A 15731-nucleotide genomic window follows, 5' to 3' on the forward strand; every position below is an offset into this window, starting at 1 on the left:
GAGGAAGAGGATGAAGAACACTGAGGAAGAGGAGGGTTCCCTAACAGATCTTCCTCTGGTTCTTCATCTGTGGAACCATGCAGTGTTTCTGCTGCAGACGGTGAGCTCAGAAGGTCCTGCTGCAGTTCTAGAACCAGCAGAGAGGAGCAGAACCACTGAGGGCCGAGAAACTCAGACCTCCTACAACCTGGTTTCATTCTCTCTCTGTTCTCCTATTCTGCAGAATCTGTTAGTTCAATCTCTAACCTTCTGCTCTCTCTGCTTTTCCTCAGAGTAGCTTTGCCTCGTCTGTTCCTGTTTGGCTGTGACGTCATCCTGGAAAAAAACATCAGCTGTGCTGCTTCTATCAACACCCTTGTTAATAGATGTTGGAGATCGGCCTGTTTTCCAGTGTGGTCCTGTTTCTCTGACCGTGACTGAGTGGATGTGCTCTCTTCGTCCTCTGCCATGGGAGCTGCCTTGGAGCTCGTCTGCCTGGCTGTGTGTTTCCTGGACGGGGCCGCCTTTTACAGCTGCTTTTTGTATCTCTGCTTCTGTCTCCTTGAACTCCAGTGGGCCTCAGCAGATGGCCGCTCACACTGAGCCTGGTTCTGCTGGAGGTTTCTTCCTGTTAAAAGGGAGTTTTTCCTCTCCACTGTCGCTACAAGCATGCTTAGTGTGGGGGATTGTATTTGAGTCAATGAGTCAATGCAATCAACTGGTTTTCCTTAGATAGAAAACTTTGTATCAATTTGACTGTATGATCTGGTTGAACTGTAAAGTGCCTTGAGATGACATGTGTTGTGAATTTGGCGCTATATAAATAAACTGAATTGAAATTGAATTGATTTCCTGTCAGAGTTCAAAATGTCTGAACTGAGAGGAATCAGAGTCAACGGATCCAGGATAAAACCGTTCTGGATCTACCCGGGTACCCAGGGTAGAACCTGTGGACCTTCCAGTCCTCCACAGACCTTCTGCTCCAAGCCGGTCTTTATGAAGGGGAGGGGCTTAGATTTGTTGGAGGGGGAGGGGACCCGATTGACCGGAAGGGGCGGGGCTTAGTAAAGCTGCTGTTCGCTGTGTTGCAGGTTGTGGAGATGAAAACTTTCTCCAGCTGATTTAATTTTAACAAATATTCCAAGAATTCGTGTTTTACAATCTGAAGTTTACAGAAATAATATCAGAATATCCAATAATTCAGCAGCCCTCTGACAGATGGAGAACTTAAAGCCAAGCAGAACCAAACTGGACCCTCACTGGGCAGCAGGGGAGCTTCTCTGGACCGTTACTGGACTAACTTTGGACCTAAAGTGGGGCCCAGTTTAACTAAAACAATCTAAACTGGGGCCTAGTTTAACTAAAACAATCTAAACTGGGGCCCAGTTTAACTAAAACAATCTAAACTGGGGCCTAGTTTAACTATAACAATCTAAACTGGGGCCCAGTTTAACTAAAACAATCTAAACTGGGGCCTAGTTTAACTAAAACGATCTAAACTGGGGCCTAGTTTAACTAAAACGATCTAAACTGGGGCCTAGTTTAACTAAAACGATCTAAACTGGGGCCCAGTTTAACTAAAACGATCTAAACTGGGGCCCAGTTTAACTAAAATGATCTAAACTGGGGCCCAGTTTAACTAAAACAATCCTGGGGGGCCCATAGAAACACTGTTTCCATGTGTGTTATAAAAAACTATGTTTTTGATCAAATCATTTGGCTAAATTCCAATCAGAACGCTGATAATATAAAGTGTGTCTCAGCCCCCCCCCCTCAGTGTCCACCATATTGGATCAGTCCATTTGCTGCACATGTTCAGAAAGGTCCAAACAGACAGCAGCAAACCATTTGAAAACAAACCATGCCAAGAGCAGTGTTGCTAACTTAGCGCCTATTAAGCGACTTTTCAGACCCCTCTAGCGCTTTGATTTAAAAAAATCCTTTATTCATAACATAAAGAAGAAAACAAGAAGAAAAGGGACAATAAGAGAGGGACACAACCTAGAACAGATAATGGATGTCTATTCTATTAACATTTCTCTATCTGGATAATGGGGCTGTTTAATGTCTTCTCCATTCAGAGGGCCCCCTGCCTGTCTTTGCCTTGGGCCCCATATTTCCTAAATCCGCCCCTGATCACCACTATCACCAGATTGTGGGAAAACGACCATCTTGGTCAGTGTGCTGCCGTCATGTGTGGAATGTCTGTGAGTGGAGCATCATGAGCCCATTAAGCAAACACTACTGAGACCAAAAAGGACAGCAGGAAGACCCCAAACAGACAGCAATCAGACCAGATGTGAAAAACAGCTGGACCAGAAAGAAAAAGGAGCAGCTCATGGATTTATCCAGCTTTAGTGCCTGAAGCCCCCCCCCCTCAGCAGGAGCAGGCGGACCGGGTCAGCAGGCATCAGGAGGTTCCTCCTGAGCGTTTGGATGGTGTTGCTTCTTACAGGCCTGATTCTCTGCACATCCGCCCACCGTCTGCCGCTGTCCTCCGCAGAGCGTTAGTCATCGAGCTGAGCGGGAGACGGGACGCGATGTGAGAGCAGAATAAACAGGTTCTCTCTGTGAGAGATACAGTCAGAGCGACGGCAGCGAACAGACCAGCGCCGCCTAACCAGGCTGGAGACGATTCCAGAGGAACCTCAGATCGTCTGCTGATGATGAATTATACATCTGATCCGATCCGTGCGGCGGTAAACGCAGCGTTCCGCTGCATTCGGGTCGACCCAGGAGCTTTCCTCCGTCAGCCGCCTGCATCAGAACTGAATCATCCACCTTTTCTGGGTCAGCGCCATCCAACAACAGGAGAGCTGCTTGGTTAATATTTCACTGCATCAGTCAGAACAGGAGCAGCTGGATGTGGAGACGGCCTCTTTTCATTACAGTTCACATCCCGTCATAATGGGCTGCAGAAACAGCAGCACATTCATTTGGAGCAAAGCCATCACTTCTAATCAAGTGAAGCTTTCAAACAGATGTTTGTAGGATGCCTATGTGATGATGATGATGATGATGAAGGACGGCGGTCTGACCTGATTTCCTTAAAGTCCTATATCTTCCTTCTCATATATATGGTGAAATAATGCCTTTTACATGATGTATGTATTTGTTTGCTATGAAATAAAGTGAAAGCGCCTTTCTCTTTTGGTGCCAATCATTTCATGATCACACCCCATCTGGAGGCTGATCTCAGCCAAATGATGCTTTATATGACTTACGGTCCCAGCTACAGCCTGTTCATGCTCAGAAACCAGGCTGGCTGCGTGTGTCGCAGTTAACGCAGATATGCCCCCCCCACACAGAGCCGCGGTTAGCATCACAGGGAGGACAGAAAGAAGGCCTCTGATTGGTCAATTCTACATCCGCTCTACACTATGCGTATTTAATGTTTGGTCCCTAATGGCAGAAACTCAGGCTGTAGCGCCGTCCACACCGCAGTCTCTATCCCAGACACCGTGCAGGACGCTACACAACTAGCATGCTAGTTTGCAACCGAAGCCAAAACACGCAGCGCCACGGCCAGCCTTTGGGGAACAGTCATGAGTGAACTGCGTGTCGTCCGGCGTGGGATGAGGGGTTGTAGACTCCCACAATCCTAGCTAGTTCCTGATTGTCCCTCTCGCGTTGTGGCGTGGAATAACATAGTGCAGACACCGCTTCAATATTGGGCACAAATCAAAAATATCTGCATCATACCTGCGAGAAGCTAACTGCCACACACTGAGGGAGGATAAGCAGCCCTATAGACAGAGAGCTTTCTGTCCTCGGCAGATTAGCTGCTTAAAGAGACACTTCTTAACTCAGAGCTGAAATCATCGCCCTCAGCCTCACAGCAGCCCTCTATGACTGGAAACACTGGGCTTTGTTTACGGTGCAGGCACAGAGGAAAGGTGCTTCCTGGTGAGATAAGCCCGGCAAAGGCATAGCTGTTCTAAACATTTTCACAGGTCATGGAGGGGCGGCTCAGATGGGAAAACTCATGAGGATTACTCAAAGATGAGAGAATAAAGCAGAAAAAAACTGATTGTGAAGAAGGAATAGCAGCTTTATAACAGTTAAACACCAAAAGATGATTTTGCAGGATAGAGGTCCTTTAAAATTATCTATGAATTATCGGCTCCTCTCCTGTGGAACCAACTACCAGTTTTGATACATGAGACGCTCATGAAAACTCCTATTTTAACAAGCTTATAGTTAGAGTGGCTCAGGTTATCCTGAGCTATCTCTATAGTTATGCTGCTATAGGCTTAGACTGCTGGAGGACATAGGGACCCCCTTTCATCATTCTATCTCTATTCTCCCACTCTGCAGAATCTGTTAGTTCAATCTCTAACGTTCTGCTCTCTCTGCTTTTTCTCATAGTAGCTTCATCTGGTCTGTTCCTGTTTGGCTGTGACTCCATCCTGGAGAGAAATATCAGCTGTGCTGCTGCCATCAACACCCTTGTTTCTAGATGCTGGAGATCAGCGTGTTTTCCAGTGTAGTCCTGTTTCTCTGACTGTGACTAACTGGATGTGCTCTCTTCATCCTCTGACATGGGAGCTGGCTTGGAGCTCGTCTGCCTGGCTGTGTTTCCTGGACGGGACCACCTTATACAGCTGCCTTTTGTATCTCTGCTTCTTTTTCTATTTCTGCTCAACTGGCCGCTCACACTGAGCCAGGTTCTGCTGGAGGTTTCTTCCTGTTAAAAGGGAGTTTTTCCTCTCCACTGTCGCTACAAGCATGCTTAGTGTGAGGGATTGCTGAAGAGCCAATGAGTCAACTAGCAATCAACTAGTTCTCCTTAGTAAATCTTAAAGAGTCAACCTTAAAGTCAGATTGGTTCAAAGATGGCGTGTGTTGGGAATTGGCGCTAATTAATAAACAGAATAGAAGTTAATTGATTCTAGGATGTGAACCGGGTCTCAACCGATGATCCATCGACCTCTGAAGGTCTGGAATCAGCTGCTGTTAAAGCTCCTCATGTTTATTGAACAGCATTTATCTACTGCAGTTAAAACTAGTTTATGTTCTTTATTGCTGTGTTTTTTAAATAAAATAAGGCTGGAGTACTCTGGTTTTATAACCACTGCCTGTGTCACTTATTAAAACAAAGAAAAAAAAGAGAAGAGGTGTCTGTTGTAATCAGAATATTCATGTTGGGTGTTTTTATCATTGGCGATCATCCAGAAACCAGCGATTGGTGCACCTGGACCAATCAGGGTGGACACAGGGGAGGGACAGGGACAGTCCTGGAAAGTTTTCAACCAGTAAAACACTGCAGCCCATCAGTCCCCATCCAGCCCAGGTTGTTCGGTCCAGAGGTCTGTTGATCCGGACCCCCTTTAAAAAGACTCTGGGCTGTTCTGGACGACTGGGAGGAAAATGAAAATAAATCAGAACCGTTTGGTCCCAGTTAGGCGTCCTGAAAGCGACCCGGGGTTGAAGTCGTTTGCACTTGTGTGGTTTCCACCAATGGGCGTGCGTCTGTCTGAGCGCCTCATTATCAAAGCCTGAGTCAGGCAGCTCACACACGTGCGTCACAGGGCTCCTCGCTGGACTCCCACACACTCGCAGCGCCGGGAGACTGTGATGGCAGCTGACGGGTTCAGATGTGACAGCCTCCTGCTAGAGTTACCCCCGCTGCTGCTCGCTGTCCACAGACCTGCTGCCCGTCCCCTGGAGGAGCCGACCAGGACCAGCCCCGACCCAGACCAGCAGGATCAGGACTTTAACCTTGGCTGGACCCATTTTATCTGCTTTATTCCCATCAGACGGAGTCAGTGAGAGGATGAGCTGGGCAGGTGGCTCCCCCTGCTGGACCAATACAGTCCCTGCACCGGTTCTGACACTGAACATGTTCCAACAAATGAGAGGCTGAAGGAAATGGGCAGATTGTCTATTAAATTCACATCTGCAGCTATGGAAGCTCAGTTAGGTCAATCTGGGTTCTACTAGGAGAGAAGAAAAGGTCTGAAGGACTGGATGTTCCTCTAAGAAATCAGCAGGCAGGAACTGCTGGTGACCTGGATGACTGAGAAGCTCCACCAGTAAACAGCAGACAGGAGAGATGCTGAACCGGATCCAACCAGAACCAGGATGTAAGGCAGAGAAGAACCAAAAACACCCACATCTGGATAAGATCTGCATTCTAGGAAGACATCTGATCTTCCAACCAAATAAAATCAGAACCTAGAAACTAGAACTTCCGAACCAGAGAACAACCACAATGTGAAACAGTATCAGAACCCCAGAAAGAACCACGGTGGAGACGGCGTCATGATCTGGGCTGCTTTACTTCACCTGAAGCTGGAGGCGTTCGCTTCCAGGTACCGACTGGTTCTGAACCTGTGATGAGCTGATGGAACCAAGGCTGAACAGAAAATCTGAACCATGGAGAGGCTCGGTGGTGGCAGCATTATGATGTGGGAGACTTTTTTTCTACCTCTGTTTTTATCCATGTGAAGTTCCCAGTGAAAAGTATTTTTGTTTAAAATGATCTGCAGTTCTGGGATGGTTCAAACTCCTCACGGCTTTACTGTCAACGATCAAAAGAGTTTTATCCTGATTTTCTACAAAGGATCAGATTAACCTCCAACATTTATCAGTGTTGGAGGATTTATGGCATTTTAGACCTGTCAGTGAATCACCATGGTGACAAACAGTTCTACAGACCACCAGCAGGGGGCAGCAGAGCATCAGAGAAGCTGCAGCCACAGCTCCAACTTTTCCCTCTCCTTCTGGTTTCTGATGCAGTTTAGGGGAAACCTGAGGAAAACATTTCTTCTTCTGCAGATTCTTCCCACAGAGACCTCCTCCTGACTCCCTCAGACTGAACTCCCTGGAAGACTCTCCTGTAGCAACTCATCGTTCCTACAGAGAACTGATCTTTAGTGACTTGCAGTGGTTATATTCCTACAGCTGGGAGGCCACGCCCCCTCTAACCCCGCCCCCCAGGAGCCTGAAGGATGATGTTTGAGATGAAGAGTGAAGCAGGGTTGTTCAGGCTGATTCTAAGCTGCTGGTTTGCTCTGAGAAGCTTCAGATGGGAGCAGCTTCTAGTTCCTCCACATCTATAGAATGATGGTTCTTCATCACCACCTGAAGAACGTGCAGACAGAGAACCCATGTGGACCAGCTGAAGGACCAGCTGAAGGACCAGCTGAAGGACCAACCTTCTCCTGCCTGCTTCCCAGGATCAGTTGGAACCTGACCTGGTATTCTGGGAGCTGGTCGGAAGCAGGGGGTCCATTCCCGGCTCAGCTTGGACTGTTTACAGCGAAACTTTGATCTGCCGTCAGTCCGTCAGAATGTTAGGATGGTTCTGACCGACCCACAGACAGACCGGACCGCACAGGCTCCATGAGGTCCACAAGGTCCACCTCAAAGATCTGAACCCATCAGATCCTAAAGGGACATCTAGACAAGAAGCATGATTACCATCGTACAGAGGCGACAAAGACCACCCCCCAGAGGCGACAAAGACCACCCCCCAGAGGCGACAAAGACCAACCCCCAGAGGCGACAAAGACCACCCCCCAGAGGCGACAAAGACCACCCCACAGAGGTGACAAAGTCCACCCCACAGAGGCGACAAAGACCACCCCCCAGAGGCGACAAAGACCAACCCCCAGAGGCGACAAAGACCACCCCACAGAGGCGACAAAGACCACCCCACAGAGGTGACAAAGTCCACCCCACAGAGGCGACAAAGACCACCCCCCAGAGGCGACAAAGACCACCCCCCGGAGGCGACAAAGACCACCCCACAGAGGCGACAAAGACCACCCCACAGAGGTGACAAAGTCCACCCCACAGAGGCGACAAAGACCACCCCACAGAGGCGACAAAGACCACCCCACAGAGGTGACAAAGTCCACCCCACAGAGGCGACAAAGACCACCCCCCAGAGGCGACAAAGACCACCCCACAGAGGCGACAAAGACCACCCCACAGAGGCGACAAAGACCACCCCACAGAGGCGACAAAGACCACCCCACAGAGGCAACAAAGACCACCCCCCAGAGGCGACAAAGACCACCCCACAGAGGCGACAAAGACCACCCCACAGAGGCGACAAAGACCACCCCACAGAGGCGACAAAGACCACCCCACAGAGGCGACAAAGACCACCCCCCAGAGGCGACAAAGACCACCCCACAGAGGCGACAAAGACCACCCCACAGAGGCGACAAAGACCACCCCCCGGAGGCGACAAAGACCACCCCACAGAGGCGACAAAGACCACCCCCCAGAGGCGACAAAGACCACCCCACAGAGGCGACAAAGACCACCCCACAGAGGCGACAAAGACCACCCCACAGAGGGGACAAAGACCACCCCCCAGAGGCGACAAAGACCACCCCCCAGAGGCGACAAAGACCACCCCCCAGAGGCGACAAAGACCACCCCCCAGAGGCGACAAAGACCACCCCACAGAGGCGACAAAGACCACCCCACAGAGGCGACAAAGACCACCCCACAGAGGCGACAAAGACCACCCCACAGAGGCGACAAAGACCACCCCCCAGAGGCGACAAAGACCACCCCACAGAGGCGACAAAGACCACCCCCCGGAGGCGACAAAGACCACCCCACAGAGGCGACAAAGTCCACCCCCCAGAGGCGACAAAGACCACCCCACAGAGGCGACAAAGACCACCTCACAGAGGCGACAAAGACCACCCCACAGATGTGAAAAAGACCACCCTACTGAGGAGATGAAGACCATCCTACAGTCCTTGTTCTTCCTATCTATCTGGACCTCAGTGAAGCGGTACCAGAATCTTTTGGGTCTTGTTTTCTCTAAATAGATCCATCATGTTCAGCACCACAGAACTGTCCATCACTCTGCTCTTTACCGTTTCTATCCCCCTTACAAATGGAGTCCCCCCCCCCCCCGTCCTTCAGTAAGGTCTAGAAACACAAAATCTATACCCAGCTATTCAGCATAGATACTGCTACATGGCTGCACATCTTGTTTTGTTGTTTGACCAATGAGTCCTTAACCCTTTAAAGCCCGATCCAAGAATAAAACAAAACAGAAAACATTTTTTTGGTTTGAAGTCCTTATTTGGCCTTTTAACAAAATATGTAAAAAGAAAAAACAGAAATACATATTTGATATTAATAATTTATTACTATGCGATAAGTCAAGATTATTTTTTGTGTAGTCTTCTGCCCTCGGTTATCAGGTATCTGATTGTGTACAATAGGATTTTGAGCAAAGTTTTTACCATGAAATTATGCAAAAGGTGTCAGATGCAAAACATTTCAGAAACCGTATGTATCAAATACGATACATTTGGCATTATAGGGTTAAATGATTTATTACCTACTGGAAATTAAGTTGGAAAAAAAGTTGAGAAAAAGGTAAAAATCTGATTGAAAAGCTGAAAAAGTTAATAAGCCTCATTAACAATTATATTTAGGTTTATAAACTAAAAAATGTCAGTTCCAGCATCAGCATTAATGCATTAAGGTTATGTTGGAGCAAAACAAATGTGTTTTTCATGAATTTCTTCTAGAAGCACTTTTGTCATTTTTCTTAATATATTCGGGGAAAGTTGGTGTTTCTTGTTATTACAATTCCAAAAACACTATAGGCTTGAAATGTTGACGTTCAAGTATTTCACTAAGGTCCTATAAAGGGTTAACCTGCAGGTTTCTCCTGCAGGAACAATATAAACCCCAAAGGAGGCGTCACACCTAACCAGAGGAACCCTGTAGGTTCTCTGTAAATAGTCTGTGTATGTCATCGTTCAGGAAGTGGTCAGAACCAGGAGCCAGACTGATCCATACATCAGCCTGGAGCTGCTGAGGAAGGTCCAGCAGGAGGTTCAGCTCAGCTGAGGGAAAAGCTGGATCCATAAAGACCAGCAGGAAACAGACTGGATGCATTTAGCTGGTTACAAACTTTGAACCAACCAGAATGGAGGAGCTAAATACTATAATATACTGTAATCTACTGAGGAACTAACACTAAGAGCTCCTCTTATTCTTTGTGGGTAGACTCCCTGCTGATCATCACTCCATCAGTCCTGTAAAACACACAGCGGATCACAGAGGGAATCAATTATTCAGAGAGTGCAGCCTGCTGCCTTAAGATGCAGCAAAGCCTGCAGAGAGACGGATACAGAACGGAGGGCAGAGAGATCAGAGCAGGAGCAGCAGGAGGAAGGAGGTCTGCAGCAGGAGGAAGGTCTGCAGCAGGAGGAAGGTCTGCAGCAGGAGGAAGGTCTGCAGCAGGAGGAAGGAGTTCTGCAGCAAGAAGGTGGTCTGCAGCACAAGGAAGGTCTGCAGCAGGAGGAAGGTCTGCAGCAGGAAAATGATCTGCAGCAGAAAGAAGGTCTGCAGCAGGAGGAAGGAGTTCTGGAGCAAGAAGGTGGTCTGCAGCACAAGGAAGGTCTGCAGCAGGAGGAAGGTCTGCAGCAGGAGGAAGGAGTTCTGGAGCAAGAAGGTGGTCTGCAGCACAAGGAAGGTCTGCAGCAGGAGGAAGGTCTGCAGCAGGAGGAAGGTCTGCAGCAAGAAGAAGATGGTCTGTAGCAGGAAGGAGGTCTGCAGCAGGAGGAAGGTCTCCAGCATGAAAATGATCTGCAGCAGAGTGAAGGTCTGCAGAGACCAACTCTCCTCCTGAAAGCTGCTGAAACAGCTCCTGACTCGGCGCCTCCTGCAGGACAGCGCTCCTCCTCCTCCCTGCCCTCTCCGTCTGTTCCTGTAGACTCCCTGCAGTCTGCTGGCAGCTCCCGCTCTGCTGCTGATAAACATGCAGCAGCGCTCTCCTTCCTCCTCGGCCTTCAGAGCACGCCCAGTCCCTGACCCTCCTCCAACTGGACTCCACATCCAGGCCAGAACCTTCAGAATCAGGAGGTTTAGGATCGATCTGCAGCGGCAGGTTCAGATGTTTATGCCTTTCAGAACTGGAGGCAGACTGACTTCCTGTTCACCTGAGTTCAGCTCAAACATCTGCAGGCGGGAGGAAGCAGGCATGTTTCTAACATCCAGAAAGCACTTCATGGATGTTTAAAGCTTCATGTTAAATAGATTCTAGCTGACATCACGGCTTCATGACCCATCAGACCTCCTGACCTCCTGCAGCTGAAAGATCAAGTGACCTTTAACCCCAGGATTGACCGTAGAGGAGAATATCCGTCGAGAGAATTGAGCAGAACCTCTCATGTCCACCTCAGGTAGCAGGTCAAAGGTCATGGCAGGAAACAGCAGGCTATTAGGATGTTAATGAAGGAGCGGGCACAGTGGTGGAAGCATGATGGTGCGGGCTTCTTTCAGCACCAGCAGAACCAGACTGGAACTTCACCTCCTACAGGGATGGACTGGGTCCTCAACAGAACCGTGGTACCAAACCACAGTGGCCTAGTTAAAGTCCAGACAGACATACAGCCATAGGGAACCAGGCAACAGACGGAGCCGCTGCTGAGGGGGGTTCTGGAGCCCAGGCTGGTCTTGGAACCAGAAAAACCTCCAGTTTGGGTTTTCTAGGATCAATCGGCACCAATGAAATGTTTTCCTGTCACGCTGAGCCAAATCCGACCAATCAGAAGCCGCTCTGGTGAGAGAGGTTCTTCAGAACCAACAGAGTGTCATTCTGAGCCAGAACCCGGCTGGATCACCTTCACTCGTTCCGTTTCCCTCCTCTACTCCTCCTGATTGGTCGGCGGGGCGGGAAGCATCGCGCCTGCTGAGAGCTGAAAATAGATCCTGCCCTACAAACACAAACAGAACCGAGATGCACCGGGGGGGAGAACCTCCTCTGGGATCGGTCCAAAACACAGACTGAACAGGAACCCTGCTCCACCACAGATCCTCCTAAAAAAGATCTGCATTAACGGGTCGGTTTTAGCGGCCATGATGCTGAGTGAGTCTGTTCAGATGATCGGATGCTGGAGCTGCTACAGGACTGAAGGAGAACTTTAACCCGTTACTCTGACCGGCAGATCAGAACCAGAAACATTTACACTGTAAAAGAGGAAAATCAGCCAAAAGCAGGGAGGGCTGCAGAGATTTACCTTCATCTGGAGAAATCAGGTTCTGTTCAATGATTTCTGATCAAATATCAATAAATCTAATCCATCTAATACTTTCCCAACAAAAGAAACTAATTATACAATTAAGCTGATTATAGGAGTCACAGCTTGATTCCATGAGGGAAAAACTAAACAGAAATATCCTAAATAAAATATTTCCAAGGAGTGAAAACAGAACCGATCACCAAATAAAATGTAAGAAAAAAAGTCACATTTGTAATAATTTATTACAAAAAAAAAATCCAAAAACAGATAAACTGCAGGGATGTAGAAATTCTAATTTTATGGATATTAACATAGTTTTAGCAATTTAAGTAAATCAAATAATGATTTTTTATTTGATCAAAACTTTAAAGCCAAACTCCATTTACAAAAAAATCATAAATAAAAATCGTCCCCCATTGCGGATATAAAAAATGATTTTAAAATGTACATAAACACCCCACTTTAGATTTAAAGTGTTTTACTTTAATTCGGCTGTAACTAGGTTTTAAAAAATAACCAACTTTAATCAGTTATCAGGGTATTTTTATTGGTTGCCTCGCGTCGTTAATGAGCCTCAGTGGAGGCAGAGCCGCTAAGATGCGGAGGGGAGCGATTAAAAAAGTACATTTTGTTCCAAAGAAAAGCGGCTTGACAGACTGAAAGATGCCGAACTGTTCACCGACCCATGCCGGGTCAGACCCTCCGCCTGCAGCGGCTGTGCTGCCATGATTTCCCCGTTTTTTTTTTTACCTTGGTTGAGACGATACAGATGCAGTCCATCGTTCCGAGGCAGCGGGGAGGCAACACCCCGGCAGCGTCAGCATCTCATCCCGCGTGTTTCCTCCACAGACGCCGCTAAGTCCACGCAGACCGACCGACCGGCTGCCGCTGCCACTTCTACCCGAGTAAGAGTGGTTTCTCACCGGTGAGGCAGCTCCTCCCTCCCCCCGGTCCGCCCTCAGCCCGGTCCGGACCTGAACCTCTCACACTCCCGCTCCTCAACACAGAGGATGCGTTCAAGTACCGCCGCAAAGCTCGGATTTCTCTGAATTTACAAACGGGCAGAAAAGCTGGAGATCTTAAGGGATAGATCATTTCAAAGTTTCATGTATTTCATAGAAAAGATTTTATTTTAGACAAAACACTTGAACCAACTAGGTGGAGAGTCCAGGAAGACCAAGAACTGGATCCCTCCGGACCCAGGAACTCTTTCCATTACAATCTCGATCGTTTATGGGAAGAGGAAGCTCTGAACGTAACAGGGAGGGAAAAAATAAAAGTAAAATAAAATCACTAAACGATGATCTGATGGATGAACTGTAAAATCCAGAGTTCTGCGACAGGCAGAGCCTATCTAACGTCACTCTGCTCCCGCCTTGTTCTGGACCAGAGTGCTTCATATTTAAACACACACTAACTGCCTGGGAAAAACATGTATGATGACTCAACGCCAAATGGCTGAGGAGGAGGAGGAGGATGAAGAGCGTGAGCAGAACAAGCTGTGTGGGCAGGAGACTCAAGTCCCAATCTTTCACACTTCCATGAATCCGTCATGTGGTCGCCCAGGGTGCGTGTGTCATCATCATCATCATCATATGGTGTGTTACATGGCTTCGTTACCAGCAGCACACAGGAAGTGATGTCAGCGGTGTCCCAGGTGTACCTGTCCGCTGCTCTGCTGCAGCTTTATTGAAATATTGGAAGAAATAAACCTTCAGTGTGATTTAAACCTTTGATACGAGCTCCTCAGAACATCAGGAACATTTTGAACCCGGTTCTCAGAACTCAGCAGAATGTCAAAGACTTTTGTATTCATCTTTCAGTCGACTGCGTCACACAAACAGAAGATAAAGATATAATGGTGTTCGGTTCTGATGCGGCGTTCTGAGGTTTTACATCCCACAAGTCACCAGTTGTTGATGTAAAACAGGAGGAAAGAACAGAAGGTGTAAACACTGCAGCCTCGACTCCTCAACCACGGCCCGGGTCCATCTACACCTTATGGACAGAGGACACTCTTTGGAGGACCAGAATGTTCCCATTTTGGACATTTTGGGCTACTGTATAAGTCTAGAACTCAAGGCCATTTCTGACATTGTGAATAGAAAAAGCTTCCTGGATGGAAGAGAAACGTCTTCAAACTTGGAAACATAGTCCTCACAAATGATTTAAACTTTTTTTGGAATGACTATGACGTGGATGACTGAGAATCATCACCAGCAGATGCCTCCTCATAAGAGACAGAGCAGAAGGTTAAATGGACCGGTTTGTCTCCAAATGGACAATGTCCCTCAGCTAACCTCAAAAGAGGCCATCATGGAGTTTGATCTGAGCCAAGGAGCAAATTATCGGTCTCAGGGAGACAGAGAGCAAACCTGACCCAGTTCTGCCGGTTTTGATATGAAGCATGGGCCAAAATTACAGCTAACTGTTGAGAGAAGGAAACCCAAATGTTTGAGGTTCTGGTATTTGAAGTTTTCTAAAGGTTAGAACAGGTGACGGTTGGAAGCCCAGACGGGTCTGTCCAGAACCACGGCCCGGGTCTTTTAAAGCAATTCTGGACCTAAAGAGAGACCTGAGCAGCTCCTGTTCTCAGCATAGTGGAACCTGGAGCTGCGCTTTGTTGGTCGCTGGAACCAACAGACCAAATGTCAGGCAGTGATGTCTCTGGAGGTTAAATGAAGCGCTAATGACAGAATAACCTGACCGGATTCTGTCAAAACCTTTATGAAACCAGAAGCTCAGAGGAAACATTTCTGGTCCTGGTTCAATATTTATTAATAAATAAAAAAAAAAACACACAATTCAACAGTTTAAAAAGAATCTCAGACCATCTACTGTAGCCGGACCTCTAGACAGTAGACAGTCTGGTTCTAATGGTCCAAAACCCATCAAAGAATCCCAGTTTCCTTTTTTGTAAGGCAGAGCTTGACCTTTAACACCCGCCCATCAGAACCAGTAAAGCTTCAAACATTGAACAGATGAGAGGATGGCTGATGTTTCTGCAGAGCAACACAACTGAAAATCCACACCAACCCAACCACCACCATGGATGCAGGTCCTGAACACCAGTACAACTCCAGTCGGTCCCACAGTCGGCCAACATCTGCGGCGCTGGGAAACAGAAACTAGATGAGGAGGGGGGCTCCAGGGTCAGGCCAGCTCAGGGTCTGTTTTCATCTTGATGGGTTTATAAATCGGTCGGCAAGCGGACAGTAATATCCAGTTTGATGCAACCTGCAGGAGTTCATCCTGATTGGTTGGTAGTTCTCTCTGCAGATTTCTCTATATACCATCTACTGCATAATGCTGCGTGTTTTTTAGGGGTTCTACTGCCATTAAAAGGCATTTTCTATTATTATCTAATATGTTCTGAGCATAACTTTGGTTCTTGAGGAAAACATCTTCCTAAATAAAGCAGTTAAATAAAGTTGAGGACTTCCTTGTTTTAGCAGGTTTTGAAGATCATCTCTTAAACAAACGGCCTGATCTTCATCTCAGCCAATCAGCTGTGAGCACCTCACTTTGTTTCAGGAAGTTCTGTCACATAGACTCCCAGATTGCATGTTTGGATACTCTCCCTGACTTTGGAACTACAGTACCGCTACACAAACGACTGTGGCTATCTCTATTCTCCCACTCTGCAGAATCTGTTAGTTCAATCTCAACGTTCTGCTCTCCGTTTTTCTCATAGTAGCTTCATCTGGTCTGTTCCTGTTTGGCTATGACTCCATCCTG

General features: G+C 47.7%; 1 protein-coding gene across 15 annotated transcripts in view; it reads right to left on the reverse strand.

Moving 5' to 3' along the window:
- The window catches only part of LOC119773165 (discs large homolog 1-like protein), a 96089-nt gene that overhangs the window by 60075 nt on the left and 20283 nt on the right, over positions 1 to 15731 (reverse strand). Inside the window, exon 1 of one of the 15 annotated variants that reach the window (XM_038270028.1) lies at positions 12744 to 12955. The exons of the other annotated variants lie outside the window; for them this stretch is intronic. Within the exon in view, the coding sequence (XP_038125956.1) occupies positions 12744 to 12773 (30 nt within the window). The 5' untranslated portion in view covers positions 12774 to 12955. Of the gene's footprint in view, positions 1 to 12743; positions 12956 to 15731 lie in introns of those variants that run through there. 15 annotated transcript variants of the gene reach the window in all.

Source organism: Cyprinodon tularosa, unplaced genomic scaffold (assembly GCF_016077235.1).
Source record: "Cyprinodon tularosa strain WSP-4 unplaced genomic scaffold, ASM1607723v1 ctg749, whole genome shotgun sequence".
Taxonomy (NCBI): Eukaryota; Metazoa; Chordata; class Actinopteri; order Cyprinodontiformes; family Cyprinodontidae; genus Cyprinodon; species Cyprinodon tularosa.